The sequence below is a fragment of the Stomoxys calcitrans genome, chromosome 2 (assembly GCF_963082655.1).
Source record: "Stomoxys calcitrans chromosome 2, idStoCalc2.1, whole genome shotgun sequence".
NCBI lineage: Eukaryota > Metazoa > Arthropoda > Insecta > Diptera > Muscidae > Stomoxys > Stomoxys calcitrans.
The window spans coordinates 153697305-153715355 of NC_081553.1; the positions used below are offsets into that span (position 1 = coordinate 153697305).

Below are 18051 nucleotides of genomic sequence, written 5' to 3' on the forward strand. Positions count from 1 at the left end.
ACATCGCCACCCACGTCGGACCTGCAACGTCTGGTGAGTAAAACAAAACAGACAGGAAGCGAGGTACTAATAGGGTCTGATACAAACTCTCACCGCATTTCGTGGGGTAATACCAACACTAATAAGCGGTTCCAAGCCCTGGGAGAGTTCCTGAATACTAACGACCTAATAACACTTAATATTGGTAACACCGCTATCTTTGTGAATAGGATTAGGGAGGGGTATTAGATTTGGCGATATGTTCGGAAAATCTAATCTATGAGGTTCAGGATTGGAGGGTCTGCATGGAACACTCTTTCTCTGACCATCGCTGCATTAGGTTTAGAATAGCACAGCTAGCGCCGAATCCGATAAGCTTCCGTAATAAGTAGAAAACCAACTGGCCGAAATTCGGAAGACAACTCAGAAGAAGTCTTGAGTAAGGCAATAAGCGGAAGTTTGTTGGGATGTGTATTACACACAGCTCAAGGAATACAATAAAATTACCAGAGAGGCAAATCAAATAATTTAAATCACCCGGACCTGATGGAATATTTATGTTACTGCTGTTACTACTGAAGGAGGTAGACTATCTGGCGCCCCACCTGGCCAACATATTCACAGAGTGCCTGGGACTTGCACATTCTCCGAAAGCTTGGCAGGAAGCAAGGGTGGTATTTATATCCAAGCCTGACAAGGCAAGTTATGCGACACCAAAGGCCTAGAGACCTGTAAGCCTTACGTTCTTCTACTCAAAACCATGGAACGTATTGTGGACACCATGATAAAGAGTAACATCCAGCGAACCGGTCAAATACAAACAGCATGCCTATATCAAGGGAAGGTCGGTGATCTTGCATATGGCATATGAAAGGAATATACCTAGAGGTCTCAATGTTAATCCAGAGAGATATGACTGTTCACGAGGAAGACGAAGCATACTGACAAGGCTCACAGATGTTTAGCACAATGTAGACGGCCTATAGGTTTAAAATGGGGCCTGAATCCGAGGATAGTCCATTGGCTAAGCAGGAGCGTAATTAGACCAATACTTACTCAGTAGCTTGGTGGACTGCTATGGAGAAAAAGGGCAACGTTAGGATTATACAACAGGTTCAGAGAACATGTTATCTTGGCATGGACGGAGCGATGAGGATCACTCCTACTAGGGAAGTGGACCCCATATCCGGCTGTTTAAACCAAAAACTCTGAAACTATCGTTTATTTAAAGTTTCTTACTTAATTTAAATTCCTCTGATATTTCGAAGGAAGTCACTTTCCTTGGAAATATCAGAGGAATGAGAATTCCAAAATAATCGATATTCCAAAATAATCGAGAATTCCAAAATAATCGATAATAATTTTATACACATGGTGTGCCGATGCTAATTAATTGGAACATTGGATAAGGAACATTTGTTGGGAGTCTAGAGGATAAGCGACAATTTTTCGGTGAGTCGTATGGCCACGCAGTTTCCTTCTCTTTTAATAAAAACGTGTCCTGTTAAGACATCCTTATTCTTTGATTGGTAATTTATTTTTTGATGACATGCTCCCACACTTCTATGGTACATTTTGCAATGTGGATGACTGTTAGAAACAGTCACTCACTGAAAGAGCTTTTTTACCATTTATTCCCCTTTATCTCTACGTTCATACGTGGAGCGACCTACGCACATACTCGTACGCCTACTCTCTTGAGTATTGTTTTCTTCTCTTTATCTCACTAGCTCTATTATTGCTATTTAAATAAGCTCTCTCCGATTTGCGGTTTGATTCTCCGATTCTCTTGCAATTTAATTTTCTCTTGACTGTCGACATTACTGGTGAATTTATTTTATATACATATATATATATATATATATATATAAGTCCAACAAAATTGTTTAAGAATTGGATATAGGTCCTAGATTGCACGATAGTAGGTGTAGGGTATTATACAGTCGGCACCGCCCGACTTTTGCCCTTCCTTACTGGTTTAATTTTGTTTTTAAATTTCTTAAATATTTCCATTTTACTTAGTTTCTTTTTTAATTATGATTTTTTTTTAATAATAAAATTAATTTAAACTTAATCTCTTCTATATAAAAATTAATTTGTGTATGTATGTTCGTTTGTTCCGTGTAGACTCAAAAACGGTTGAGCCGACTACCTTTAAATTTTCACAGATTGTGTAGGTTGGTCTGAAATTGTATTCGGGAGTAAATTGGGGATATAGACAGAAGAGAGGAGCAGGCTTTATAATTTGTTAATATCGGAAGGGGCGGACCCTCCCCCGTTACCACAAAAACACCACCCAAAATCAAAAGTGGACCGATAATGTCAATATGGGTATCAAATAAAAGATATTGAAGAGTAGAATGGGAATATTGTATTAAATATTGTGTCCAAGCATCCACGAAGTCGCCCTTACCCCAAAACTCGTCCAAGCAGACAAATTGAACGTTCATATCAATATGGGGCTCAAATGAAAGGTTATCGGGAGTAGATTACGAATCAGGCGTACAAAATCAGATTGAAGTATATGGATCACACCAACCCCTGAAAACTCCCCAAATATCATTTAGCCAATCACGACTATATGGGACTCGGTTTGTTTGTTTGATCCGTCGAATCAAAAACGGCTGAATCGATATTCTTAAAATTTTTACAGATTGTGTAGGTTGGTTTGGAAGGAAACTTTGGCTTTATAATTCTTCTATATCGGAAGGGGCGCAACCTTATCTTACTCCAAAAATACCACCCACAATCAAAAGTGGACCGATCGGAACAATATAGGTATCACATGGAAGGCATTGAAGAGTAGAATACAAATATGGTATTAAAATTTGGGTCTGAATACCCAGCAGGCCGCCACAACCCCAAAACTCTCCCAAACAGACATATTGGACATTTATGTTACTCAAATTCTCATTCTGGTCTATGTAGGTTCTTTGACCCATTATGCCAACATGGGACTCAAATGAAAGATATTTGAAAATAGAAAACGAATCTAATATCCAACTTTGGAGCCAAGTGTTTAGGGGTACACCCTAAATCACCATAAACTGAACTTCATTTCCGACTTTGGAAATATGGAGCTCAAATCAACGATATTTAGGAGTAAAAGACAAATTTGATGTCTAATTCAGGGCAAAGTGCCGGTGGGCGCCCATTCCCTAAACACCCTCCAAACGGTTCATAATTACCGACCACGGCAATATGGTGCTCAAATTAAATAGATATGGGAGTGGGACATTTGATATCCATATTTGAGTCGAAGTGTCTGAGGTGTCATCCCTCCTCTAAAAAGCACTTCTCATTACCCCCCTTTTTTTTTAAACAACAGATCTCGAAGATTGGTAGTGCGATTCGTTCGAAAATTTTGCACTCTGACAGTCACAAACAACAACAAACAAAGCATGGTTTCTATTGTTGAGGTCGGTATCCTCGGGGGCCGATTAAAACCCGCCAAATAGATATATAGACCAAACACGACAATATAGAGCTAAAACGAAAGGCGTTTGAGAGAAAAAACAAGTAAAAGCGTGCTAAGTTCGGCCGGGCCGAATCTTATATACCCTCCACCATGGATCGCATTTGTCGAGTTCTTTTCCCGGCATCTCTTCTTAGGCAAAAAAGGATATAAGAAAAGATTTGCTCTGCTATTAAAACGATATCAAGATATGGTCCGGTTCGGACCACAATTAAATTATATATTGGAGACCTGTGTAAAATTTCAGCCAATTCGTATAAGAATTGCGCCCATTGGGGCTCACGAAATAAAATAGAGAGAACGATTTATATGGCATCTGTATAGGGCTATAGACCGATTCAGACCATAATAAACACGTTTGTTGACGGTCATGAGAGGATCCGTCGTACAAAATTTCAGGCATATCGGATAATAATTGCGACTTCTAGGGGTCAAGAAGTCAAGATCCCAGATCGGTTTATATGGCAGCTATATCAGGTTATGAACCGATTTGAACCTTATTTGACACAGTTGTTGAAAGTAAAAATAAAATACGTCATGCAAAATTTCAGCCAAATCGGATAGGAATTGCGCCCTCTAGAAGCTCAAGAAGTCAAATCCCCAGATCTGTTTATATGATAGCTATATCAGGTTATGGACCGATTTAATTTTGCCATACTTGGCACAGTTGTTGGATATAACAACGAAATACTTGGTGCAAAAATTCATTCAAATCGGATAAGAATTGTGCCCTCTAGAGGCTCAAGAAGTCAAGACCCAAGATCGGTTTATATGGCAGCTATATCAGGTTATGGACCGATTAAAACCATACTTGGCACAGTTGTTGGGTAGCATAACAAAACACGTCGTGCGAAATTCCATTCCATTCGGATAAGAATTGCGCCCTCTAGAGGCTCAAGAAGTCAAGACCCAAGATCGGTTTATATGGCAGCTATATCAGGTTATGGAGGGATTTGAACCATACTTGGCACAGTTGTTGGATATAATAGCAAAACACGTCATGCTAAATTTCATTTCAATCGGATAAGAATTGCGCACTCTAGAGGCTCAAGAAGTCAAGACCCAAGATCGGTTTATATGGCAGCTATATCAGGTTATGGACCGATATGGCCCATTTACAATACCAACCGACCTACACTAATAAGAAGTATTTGTGCAAAATTTCAAGCATCTAGCTTTACTCCTTCGGAAGTTAGCGTGCTTTCGACAGACAGACGGACGGACGGACGGACAGACGGACGGACATGGCTAGATCGACACAAAATTTCACGACGATCAAGAATATATATACTTTATGGGGTCTCAGACGAATATTTCGAGTAGTTACAAACAGAATGACGAAATTAGTATACCACCCCATCTTATGGTGGAGGGTATAAAAACGAATTTGATATCCAATTGAAGAGCCATGCGTTTGAAGAGCCGTTCCACCTAAAATACCTCCCTAACCGGACGTATTTGTCTACCATGGTAATATGTGACTAAAAAGGGTAATTTTTAAGCTACTATCTTTTTGGCAATACTGGTCTTAACAGCTCACGCACGTTTCGTGTTTTGTTTCACTGTCAAACTTCTTCAGTTTGGTCTATAATTTATCCATCGTCTTACAAACGAACAACGCTTGCAATTTATTAAATTTTATTATCAAAATACGTGCTGTGTTAAGAAAGTTCATCCCGCGCTTCTTCCGTTTTATGGTCAAAGCTCATTTTTGGCGCAATGGGTACACAAATAAGCAGAATTGTCGATTTTGGACTTAAGATCAGCATTGTAAGAGCTACCAATGCATCCAGAAAAAGTTACAGTTTGGTGTGGTTTATGGGCTGTTGGCATCATTGGACCGTACTTCTTCAAAAAGATGCGAATCGTAACGTAACTGTGAATGCATGGTGAGCGCTATCGAGAGATGGTATCCAACTTTTTTATGCTTAAAATGCATTAGCTCGACTGCAGGCCTTTTCGCTTCAGCAAGACGCGTACCAATGCACGTTTTGAGAGGTGAATTAGGTGAACATTTTATTTACGTTCGGGACCGGTCAATTGGCCGTCTAGATTGTGGATTTAGCGCTTTTAGACTATTTTTTGTTGCCTATGTGAAAGCTCATGTCTAGACCGACAAGCCCGCTTCAATTGAGGCATTGGAAGACAACATTGAAGTATTATTCATGAGATACCGGCCGAAATGTTGGAAAGAGTATGCCAAAGTTGGACTAAGCGGATGAACCATTTCAGGCGTAGTCACAGTCAACATTTGCATGAAATAATCTTCAAACATTTAATTCTATGAACCGTACTATCAATTCAAATAAAGATTTCACTAATTCATCTAAATGTTATGTGTTTAAACCGGCCTTTTCTACCATTAACAGACAACATGTTACCTTTATATCGAAGGATTTAAGCGGAAGGTTATACGATTGGGAAGTGTTGGACGACCACATCTTCTCTGATCATCTTTATATTAGTTTCAGTCTAGGGTAAAATGTAGCAAAAGTGGTTTCTCGGCTAAACAGAAGGAAGACGGATTGCGATAAACTTCGGCACACATTCTGCAAGACTATTCCTTCTAGACCATAAAAGGAAGCGAAAACTGCGGAGGACATAGACATAAGATTCGAACAGAGCACGAAGGGTCTGAATGACTCATTTGTGTTACCATGCACTAGAGCCAAGCCAAGGGGCAAACAGCGATCGCCGTGGTGGAACCCACAACTGGTTTGCCTAAGGAAGGGCTGCAGAAAAGTCTTTAACAGGGCGAAGGCAATAAAGGGACCACACGATTGGGACGTCTATAAGGTTCAGTTAAGAATATACAAGGGCGAGCCGAGAAAGGCCCAAAACAAATTCTTGGAGGTATTCTGCACCTCCGTGGAGGATACATCTGAGGCCTCTAGGCTAAGGAAAATTGTGTCCTAGAGGCCTATTACGGTAGGGTATATGCTGAAGTTAGATAATGAATGGACTATGTGTAGTGAGAAAACACTAGAACAACTCGTTGATACACATTTCACGGGAAACTCTCCAACGGACAACGTGACGCATTCGTCTGACGTTATTGGGGAAATTGTGTCTGAGTCGGAAGGGCCTTGGGCGATAAAAAGGTTCGACATTTTGATTTCAAAAGAAGGAAAACCTTACCACACGAAGGCGAAAGATTTTTGTTCTATAAGTCTGACATCCTTTGTGCTGAAGACTCTAGAGAGGTTGATAGAAACTTATCCTCGGTTGATAGAAACATATCCTTCACGACCTAGTCGCCTAAAAAGAGTATTCTCTCGCTATCAACGATTATACAATAGTAGTATTTCTTGTCTTTGAAGGTGCTTTCAGTAATGCAAAGCCGACGTCAATCATGAAGTAGCTAGAGTTTCTAGGCATGAACCCAGCCGTAAGAAAGTTTATCAATGACTTACTTAATAAAATGTGCATTACGGCAGGTCTGGGCGCGTGTGCTGATGACGTGGCAGTTGCGGTTAGGGGAAAGTTTTCAAGCACTCTTAGAGATATGCTTCAGGAACCAACGTGGAAGTGGGCTACCGAAAGTTGTTATTATTATTTATTCTTTTCAGCAAGAGATACAAGCTACCCACAGTAGCACCTGTCTCTTTGGGAGGAATGAATGTTCCATTTACTGAAAGCGCAAAATATCTGGGTATTTTGGAAATTTAACTTCAATTTAACATTTGGTCATGCGGCGGCTACAGGTCACTGTCTGATCGAAAACATGCTTACAGACTCAATGTTGCAGGTAACGACTTTTGCAGAAGCTGTGAGGACGTCGAGAAAGAAGAGACTATAGAACATCTGCTGTCTGTGTCACGCACTGACAGTCAGAAGGAGTTACACTTTCGGGTTTCATTTCTTTGAGAACTTGTCTGATTTAGCGGATGTGTATATGTCCCGCACTGGCAGTCAGAAGGAGGTGCGCTTTCGGTTCTCATTTCTTTGAGAACTTGTCTGATTTAGCGGATGTAAACATTCGCAAGTTGTTGGGCTTTTTAAGTGATCTGGATGGTTCAAAGTTAGGAACTAGAAGGCATCTTCGTTCTCCTGCTTATGTGGTATCACAATGGACGGTAACGACTAAGTGAGTCTGATGGCGAACTGCCATTTAAACCTAACCTAACCTAGCTAAAAAAAACAGTAGTGAAAGGCTTAAGTCGGGCGCAGCCTACTATATAATACCTTACACCACCGATTTTACCCACTACTTTTAACAAACCTATGTCGAAATCTTGACATACTCTAATTTTGTATACTTAATGAAATATCGAATACAACAGCAATATGTTTTTTATGTTTTAATCCTGGCTACCGCAGTTTTAAAATCAAATGTCAGCTAAAAAATTTATATGGAGTTACATTTGAATCTGGGCCGATTTTGATATAATTTGACACATATATTGCGACGTCAAAAAAAAAAACACCGCATGCTAAATTTTGAAAAAATCAGAACAAAATTGAGGCTTCTACAGCCATAAAAGGCACTTTCGAATAAAAAATATATATGGAAGCTAAATCTAATACAATTTTGATGAAATTTTGCACACATAATGCAAAGTTTTGTAAAGGTCGGACCAAAATTTTTGATACTAAAGACTTAAAAGGCCACATCGGATGAAAGATATATATGAGATCTTTATCTAAATCTCAACTGATTTTAACGAAATAATGCACACATATTGGGACGTCAAAAACAGCACTTCATACCAATTTTTGTTAAGATTGTGGCTTCTATAGCCTCAATAGGCCATATCGGATGAAAGATGTATACGATAGATATATCTAAATACGAAAGCTATATCTACACGAAAGCTATATCACTTAAAGTTTAGAAATGTACCTAATAAAAAAATTTGTTTTGCTAATTTCTTTCGATGGTGAAGCATGTGTCCATAATTATACCCAACACCGCCACTGTGGTACAAGGTATTATAACTTTGTGCATTTGTTTGCAACGCTAAGAAGGAGACAAGGTAGACCCTTTGATAAGTACACCGATCGGCTTAGAATCACCTCCTGATTCGATTTCGCTATGTCCGTCTGTCCATGTATTCTCGTAATCAAGGTACAGGTCTCATTTCTTGTCCGACTGACACAAAAAGGTTGCAAAATTCACGTTCTAGGTCCAAGGACAAACGCTATTGATTTTGACAAAAATCGGTGCAGATTTAGATATAGCTCCCATCTAACGTCCCAATACGTGTGCAAAATTTCATTAAAATCGGTTCAAATTTAGATGGGTATTATATAGTCGGCTCCGCCCGACTTTTGCCTTTCCTTACATGTTTTTATGTTAGGTTAGGCAGGCAACCTAAGGGTGGCAGCCTGCCATCAGACCTACTTAGACATTTTCCTTCAATGTAATACCATAGGAACAGAAGAAGGAAATTGCCTTCTAGTTCCTATTGTTGAACCATCCAAATCGCCTTCAAAAGCCCAACATCTTGCGAAAACAAAATCAAGCGTGCAGCGAAACAAAATCCCTAATTAATCTCCATACCACAGCCCTAAGTTTATTGACGCCAGTCCTCTGGCGTTCATGACTAAATCGTCTGCTCTTTAATTCCTATGCCAAGAGTATAGGTTCAAAGATTATGGCGGGGCAATAGGAACCATGCCTACTAGGTCACTGGAGGCTATGGAGAAATGTCATTTCAACACACTCTTGAGTTAAAGGAAAAATTCGCTTCGCGATCGAAAAAAAGTTTTTAAATTTAATCATATCTATATTTACCTTGTCCCCAGGAAGAATACCAGGTGGGAGCTTTGTAACCGGTGGCGCCATGGTAAATACTGGTGGTTGGTCTTGAATATCTTGCACGATTACCACAATTTCCATTCCAGCTATATTTCGACTATCTTGGCCAGGTTCAGCGTAGGCATCCTAAAAACGAACGAAATTAATAATGTGGCTTTAAATTTCAATTTAGTATTCAAGAATATTTATGATTGAAAAAAAATTGTGGAAACATTTCCGTTTGTGGTATTTATTACATTACTGCGTGTAAATTTGACATTCATTTAAAGCATGTACGGAACGTCTTTCAATTTAAGTCAACATGATACAAAGTTTTAGTCGCATTGTTAGAAAATATAGTTCTCTCATATTATAAAAAAATAATATAACTACAAAAACAATATTATTAAACCGAAATAAATGCACAAAAAATATAGATCTAAATTTGACCGATTAAACTTGGTAAAAGTTTTTTCAAAAAAGGTGTTCATGGGTTTAATTATGAACAAACGGAACAGATTTTTGCAAATTGCAATTTTGCCCATGAGCAATCCATTAAGGAACAGGGGCAAACTTATCACATATCAATGAGTGCTGTCCGATTCAAGTTTAAGCTTAATGGTAAGGGGCGTCTTTTTATATAGCCTAGTCCGAACGGCGTGCCGCACTGGGATACCTCTTTGTGGAGAAATTTTTACATGGTTGCCATACCAAATGGTACAACCACTGCTGAATCGAAGGACATTGTAGAATATAAACGCGGTATTTATAAATACATAGTATTAATATTATCTTATTTTAATATTTCATTGTCCATATAAAGATTATATTGACTTGGGCGCTGAGGATAGACGATAACAGATGTGGATCTAGATTTCTTGGTCCGCTTCACTACCACCGATTTTGATACCCCGTTTTTAGTGTGAGGCTTCCAAAAACCTAGGTAGGCGCTCAGTTTATAAGACTATGAAGTTTTATAATAATTCGCGTAATATATATTGTCCAGGTATAAATGAATCGCAATTTTGAGCGATTTAGCTCAATTTGTAAAGAAAGTACTATTTTGTATGTTTTAGCAACTATTTTGCACTTTTTGGTGCCAAAATGGACAAATTTTGAATGGATCATTTGGTAACTCATTTTATATTTCCTTCTTGTACCTACATGCCAAATTTTAGACCTCTAGCTCCATCTGCAAAGAGCGTACCAACTGGTGCCAGTTTTGGTACCAAAATGTATGAATTTTTAATAGATCATGCCCACATGCCAAATTTCAGACATCAAGATCCATCTGAACAGAAAGTATAAAATGCTACCAATATTGGAACTAAAATATACGAATTTTGAATACATCATTTAGTTTGCATCATTGATTTCTTAGTTGTATCTACATCCCAATTGTAGGACCTCTAGTTTCATCTGAACAGCAAGTACCAAATGGTACCAAAATGTACGAATTTTTAATAAAACATTTAATCACCCAATATATATCTTTTAGTTGTACCTATTGGGTTGCCCAAAAAGTAATTTCGGATTTTTCATATAGTCGACGTTGACAAATTTTTTCACAGCTTGTGACTCTGTAATTGCATTCTTTCGTCTGTCAGTTATCAGCTGTAATTTTAGCTTGCTTTAGAAAAAAAGTGTAACAAAAGTATATTTGATTAAAGTTCATTCTAAGTATTATTAATAATGCATTTACGTTCTTTTAAAAAATCCGCAATTACTTTTTGGGCAATCCAATATATGCTAAATTTCAGACTTCTAGCTTCATCTACGAAGAAAGCATCATTTTGGTACCAAAATTTCCGAATGGTGAATAGATCATTTATCCTACCATTATTTATTTCTTAGTTGTACCCACATGTAAAATTTTAGACCTCAAGATCCATCTGAACAGAAAGAACAACATGATACCAATTTTGGTACTAAAATGTACGAAAATTGAATGGATCATTGAGTCACCCATCATTTATTTCTTGGTTGTATCTACATCCCACGTTTCGGACATCTAGCTCTACCTACAAGGAAAGTAAACCTACTATTTCTCACACTTCCTACATGAGTAGGAAGAATAATGAATAAGAACTGTTATACTATTAGAGCTATATCAAGTTATAGTACGATTCGGACCATATATGAATTGAATGCTGAACATTGTAAAAGTCATTGTGTAATATTTCATTCCATTTGGATAAGAATTGCGCCTCAGCTATCTATATACATTTTTATGTATATATATAGCTGAGCCCGGCCCGCATCGCTGCGCCATCATGTAGGTTTGCAACTCATGCTGAACGTCATAATTTTGGGGTTATGGCGGCCTACATTTATTTGTGTCCCCACACATTAATTAAATCACACAGTGTACTCTTAGGTCTTTATGAGTGATCAACTGTTTTGGAATGAGGTGGTCCGCCGTATATATGAGCAGAATAAAGATATTAGATTCGCAGTCCACATCCTTATACCATTTAACCCCATATTGTGATAATTGGTTTTTACAGCCGTTTGGTGGAGGGCGCCTTTTTGTCTTTTTTTTGTGATACTTAGGGGGTAAGAGGAAGGGTCCGCCCCCTTGCGATGTCAAAAAATTATATCAAACATGTGAAAATATTAAAGAAATCGGTTCTGCTGTTTTGGAGCCTATACGGAACAAACAAATTTACAAACCCACAAATTCATAATTATATATATAGACTAGCTGAGCCCGGCCCGCTCTGCTCTTAATTGGGAAAATTTCGCCTTATTTCATTTGAAAATGTATTCCAATTTTCCTAATTTTCCTATGGATTTCGACAGATTCGCTTTTTACTCTCAAATACCTTTAATTTGATTCCCATATTGTAGTGATTGGTTTATAAATCCGTTTGGTGGGTTTTGGGGGTGGGCGACCCCCCTAGACGACACCCCACTTCAGATTCTGATACGAAATTTTTGATTTTAGGTTAATGTAAGTGTGCCAACAAAATTTCGCTTAAATCGCCCTACCCATCTCTGAGATTTGGTGTGAGTGGGAAAGTTAAAAAATAATACCGCCAACAACCGCAACGAAGCCATAACGAAGATAAATACTGTATGATCAATTTTGACCACTCTGTCCTCTTTCTTTTTATGTTTGCTTCTCCAAATTAGCGCCATCTACTGGCTAATTTTCCAGTCTATATATTTGGTGCGGTGGCGATAGAACTTACTATTAAACCATATAAAACTTTTGAACAAAAATGTATTGCCCGGCTGCACGTCGTTTCGCCTTGCTGGTGGATGGTGTCTATATTAGGGTTGTGCGCCACACTCCATCTACCGCTTGAGCACATATTTGAATGACTCTAAAACTCTACTTAAAAATTTCTTTCATTGGATCCTCCATTGTTTTAATTGGTCAAGTAATCTATAGGAGGCGATTTTTGGAGGTGAAGCGTCACCTAGATACTTGGACACAAAGTTGAAAGTCATATTCGTATTCAACTCCCAAATACCTTTCAGTTGAGCCTTATATAGCTATAATAGAGTAAAATTCCGATTTGGGGGGCCTTTTGGGGTGGGGTAACCCGCAAATACTTAGGCATAATTTTTGATGTCAGATTCGTAACCAACTCCCGAATACTTTTCATTTGAGTCCCATATTGATATGTACGCCCAATATGTTTGTTTGGGGAACTTTTGGGGTTGGAGTTGCCCCTGGGTTCCTTGGACCCAATTTTTAAAACCATATTCGTATTCTATTCTCCAATACCTTTCAACACGACGCTCCTCAAAGCGCTCATTCTGTTTTGGCCCTAACGCCGGTATTCACAAAACTTAACATCTGCTTTAAGTGGGTTTTTTTCGGCAGTTCTATAAAGGAATTCTGTCAATTAAACCTACTTTAAAGCTGCTGTAAGTTTCGTGAATAGCGTTGTAAATATTTGCAAGGCTCTATCCTCATATAGCATTCATTTGGACTCCATATTGCTATTATCAGGCTAAATATCCACTTGAAGGTTTTTGGGGGACTTTCAGGGGCTTAACTTTATCTCAGGTTCGTACGCTACTTCTAACTACGCCCAGTGGAAGGGAAAAAATTAGTAGAAATAAGTCTGCCATTTGTGAACGGATAAAGAAATCTTCATAAGATTGTATGTGGTTATAGCTGAGGTATTACACAGACTATGAGAATAATTTCAGGCCCTCAAAGGCTTGGGGCTTATTGGTAGGCCTTAAAAGTTGGTCACATCGGCCCTACAAAATTTTGTTTGGGCTGCCAAAAGCACATTTAAAGTCCGATTTTAAAAATTGTTTACTAGCCACAAAGTGCTCGAAAAACCCTACATATTGGGTCATACATATACTGTTGGTGTGTTTGTTTTGGGGAGCCGTATATTAATACATGCAGAAAATTTTTATGTCCGTTTAAATGTATTTAAAAGAGAGGTAGGTGCTCAGAAACTTGACTTTGACTAGGCTGTGGAATACATTTATACCTTATGCTGAGAGGAACTTTTCACATACTATTTCAGATTTTAGTAACATTTCTAATTATATCTCAAGGGGTGCGGACCCTCCCCCTTACCCCAAAGTACTACTCAAAGATAAGAGTGGACCAATCGGGGCCAATATGGCACTCAAATGAAAGGTATTCGGGAGTAGAATACAAATTTGATATCAGAATTTGGGTCCAAGTACCTAGGGGCTTCCCCGACCCAAAAAACCCTTTAAATTGGCATATTGAACGATAATGACAATATGGGAATCGAATGAAAGGTATTCGGGAGTAGATTACGAATATGATCAGGAAGGAAGAATAGCCTATATAATTGGTTGATATTGGAAAAGGGCGACCCCAAAAACACCACCCAAAATTATGGTTGACCGATCGGGTATCAAATGAAAGGTATTGAAGAGTAAAATACGAATATGGAATTAAAAATTGGGTCCAAGGAACCCAGGGGCAACTCCAACCCCAAAAGATCCCCAAAAATCGCCTCCTATAGATTATTTGACCAATTAAAACAATGGGCGATCCAATGATAGAAATTTTTGATTAGAATTCGTCATTCAAATATGTGCTCAAGCTGTAGATGGTGTGTGGCGCACAACCCTCATATAGACATTATCCACCAAATAGCTGTTTACACCAATCATGGTAGGTACAAGGTATAAGGTTATGGACTGCGAATCAGATATCTTCATTCTGCTCATATATCTTGCGGACCACCTCACCCCAAAACAGTCGACAATGTTGAAATGAACCTGTAATATTTATACTTGTTCCATGTTATCTTAGAATAACTTAGTTGCCTTAGCTTTCTATGCTCTTTTGTCATATACCAAAAATAGTATTAATAAATTTTTCCTCACTTCATTTTAAATACTCGAATAGACTAGTTGTCTTTATTCTATCACTTCCACTTTTACATCAGGTTATGGGCCTTTAGTACTGTTTTTGGTAGAATTGTCTCGCGAAATACAACAATAATATAAGGTGCATTTTTCAAACACGATGTCTTCAGCTTTAAATTTTCCATTCGAAAGGCTATGTGGACGTGAAAATTTCGATGTTTGGAGAAGACATGCGAAGTCATGTTTGGTAATAAAGAAATGCTGGAAAGTTGTGGAAAAAGGCGTAACTGGGGACAACGATAATGAAGCGAATGAACTTGCTTTAGCGGAGATAACGCTAATGACCGAATCCACCAATTTTGCTCAAATTGCAAAAGCTAAAACGGCTAAAGAGGCTTGGGATTCGCTAGTGCGTGCTTATGAGGACACAGGATTAACCCGGAAAGTTGAATTGTTGAAACAGTTGGTGCAACTTAAGCTTGGCGATTTTTCTTCAATGCAAGAATACGTTAATGCAATGATTTTAACGTCAATTAAGGTAAACAATGAAGGTCTGAACATCAATGACGAGGTGACGGCTTCACTAATGTTGGCTGGGCTGCCGGAAGAATTCCAAACATTGGTGATGACAGTTGAGAATTCAAAGACGCAGTTGACTGTTGATTCTGTGAAGAACCTATTGTTGCAAGATGCGAAATTTGACAATGGTAAGAAAGAAAGTGCAATGGTGTCTATAAAGAAATTTAAAAATGGGAAATTAAAGTGTCATTCTTGTAATGAAATCGGCCACTTCAGTAAAAATTGCCCAAAGAAAAACAAAAATAATACGAAAAAAACAACAAAAAATAATGGTGACGTTTTGTTTGCTGCTCTGTTAACTGAAAGAGAAAAATCGAACGAGTGGTATATTGACTCCGGTGCGACATCCCATATGACCAATAATGCATAACAAAACTGAAGTCCGTAACAAGGAAATAGTTGTCGCTAACAATAACAAATTGAAAATTATGTCTTCAGGAGATGTCCAAATGTCTCTAAAATTGGGAAAAAAAGAACGTAAAGCAGTTGTTAAAAATGTTGAGTATGTTCCAAACCTTTGTGCAAATTTAATGTCAGTTTGTCAGTTAACTCAGAATGGCAATAAGGTTGTTTTTGAGAAAAATATTTGCCAGATTTTTAGCAGGAAAGGTGATTTGATTGGGAAAGCATTTATGTGCAATGGTTTGTATCGCCTGAACTGTGATGTGTTTGCCTCCGTCGAAAAAGCTCTCATTGCGAATGAAAGTTCAAATTTATGGCATCGGCGACTAGGTCACATTTGCAATGAAAATCTCCGAAGTGTTAAATCGGCTTGTTTTGGTATAAATTGTGAAATTAGCTCCAAATATCAATGTGTAACGTGCATTGAGGGAAAACAAAAACGAAATTCTTTTAAAGATACTGGTGAAAGAGCTACGGAGTTACTGGAAGTGGTGCACTCTGATTTACTTGGTCCATTTAGAGAAAAATCTTTCTCGGGAAACTGTTTTATTAACATTTGTGGATGATTTTTCTAGAAAAGTTTTTGTTTACCCAATTAAACGAAAATCAGAGGTTTTTGAAACATTTATGGAATTTAAGAAATCTGTGGAAAATGAATGTTCCAGTCAAATCAAAATATTACGCACTGACAACGGAACAGAATATGTAAACAACAGATTATCCGATTTTCTGAAGAACCATGGAATAAGACACCAGAAAACCTGTCCATGCACACCTGAACAAAATGGGGTGGCAGAAAGAATGAATAGGACTGTGGTAGAAAGGATGCGTTGTATGTTACTCGACAGCGGTTTAAGTGAAAAATTTTGGGCAGAAGCTGCTGTGACTTCTGTATATCTCATAAACCGAGTTCCATGCAGGGGAAATACCCGTACTCGAGAGGAAGTTTGGTCAAATAAAAAGCCTACATTAAAACATTTAAGATTATTTGGTTGCAAAGCTATGGTTCACGTACCAAAACAGAAGCGGTCGAAAAAGTCCATTGAAAGTATATTAGTTGGGTACAGTTTAGAGTCAAAGGCTTATCGACTGTTTGATCCAGTAAGAAAAGAAATCATTACCAGCAGAGATGTGGTTTTTTTTCGAAAACGAATTTCTTGGTGAAACTCTAAATACAAATCAAATTTTGTATTTTCCAGAAGTGTATAAAGAGATTAATTCTGAAGGTGTCAATTCTGGGGAAAGTACGTCAGTAGAATTGCCAATGGCAAGAGAACCAGATATAGAAAGTACTTCAGAAGATTTGCCAATTGCTGGAGAATCAGAAAATGATATATTGGATTTGCCACCAAATGCTGAAAATAATTCAACAAGCAGTGAAAAAGATTGCTGGAAACAGCACACAATGACGAAAATTCAGAAATCCCATCGATGGAACTTTCCGAAGCAGTAACTGAAAATTTTCAAATTCGACGTTCTGAGAGGATAGCAAATAGTCCTAAACGTTCATTTGTATTTAGTGCTTTGGAGTTCGTGTCTTATGACCCAACAAATTTATCTGAAGCAATTTCATCTCCTTATTATGAGGAATGGAAGCAAGCTTTGAAAGAAGAATACGATTCTCTGATTGCAAATAAAACTTGGATTTTAACGGATTTACCACCTGACAAGAAATCAATTTCTGCAATGTGGGTTTTTAAAACGAAAATTGGTGCAAATAACAAGGTATTGCGAAGAAAAGCAAGGTTGGTGGCAAAAGGTTATAGCCAAGAAAAAGGAGTAGACTACAACGAAACTTTTGCTCCTGTGGTAAAATATGAATCCATACGGTTTATAATTGGATTAGCATCCAAGCATAATTTGAAAATACATCAAATGGATGCGGTTACAGCATTTTTGAACGGAACAATTAAGGAAGAAATCTACATGGACCAGCCCGTAGGTATGAATGATGGAACTGGAAGATATTGCAAACTACAAAAATCCATATATGGGCTAAAACAAGCTAGCCGTGTATGGAACGAAACGATTAACAAAGTTTTGTTGAAGATGGGTCTCACTCGATGCGATACTGATCAGTGTATTTACTACAAAATTGAAAATGATGATAGAACGTATGTTGCAATTTACGTAGACGATGTTTTAATAATGTCAAATAAAAGTAGTAATATTGCACATATTATATCGTCATTGAAAAAGAACTTCGAAATGAAAGATTTGGGTGAAGCATCATCAATTTTGGGAATTCGAATTTCTCAAACGAAAGATTCAATTAAAATTGATCAGTCTCAGTATGTTCAAAATGTACTTAAGCGTTTTCAAATGTTCGATTGTAACCCCACAAAAACTCCGGTAGATTGCAATACAAAAATTTCCAAGGAGTTTTGTCCTAAAACAAAGGAGGACGAAGAATACATGTCAAATGTTCCGTACATGGAAGCTATCGGCTGTTTGCTATATGCTGCTAATGTGACTCGACCCGATATTTGCTATATTGTCAACGTTTTAAGCAGATATTGTGACAATCCTTGGAAAGGGCATTGGAAAGCATGTA

General features: G+C 38.0%; 1 protein-coding gene across 11 annotated transcripts in view; it reads right to left on the reverse strand.

The window, feature by feature from the left end:
• Positions 1-18051, reverse strand: part of LOC106086255 (cadherin-86C) — a 295580-nt gene that overhangs the window by 136944 nt on the left and 140585 nt on the right. For all 11 annotated transcript variants that reach the window (XM_059363859.1, XM_059363855.1, XM_059363853.1 and 8 more), the window contains one exon: positions 9192-9341. In XM_059363859.1, the coding sequence (XP_059219842.1) occupies positions 9192-9341 (150 nt within the window). The remainder of the gene's footprint in view (positions 1-9191; positions 9342-18051) is intronic.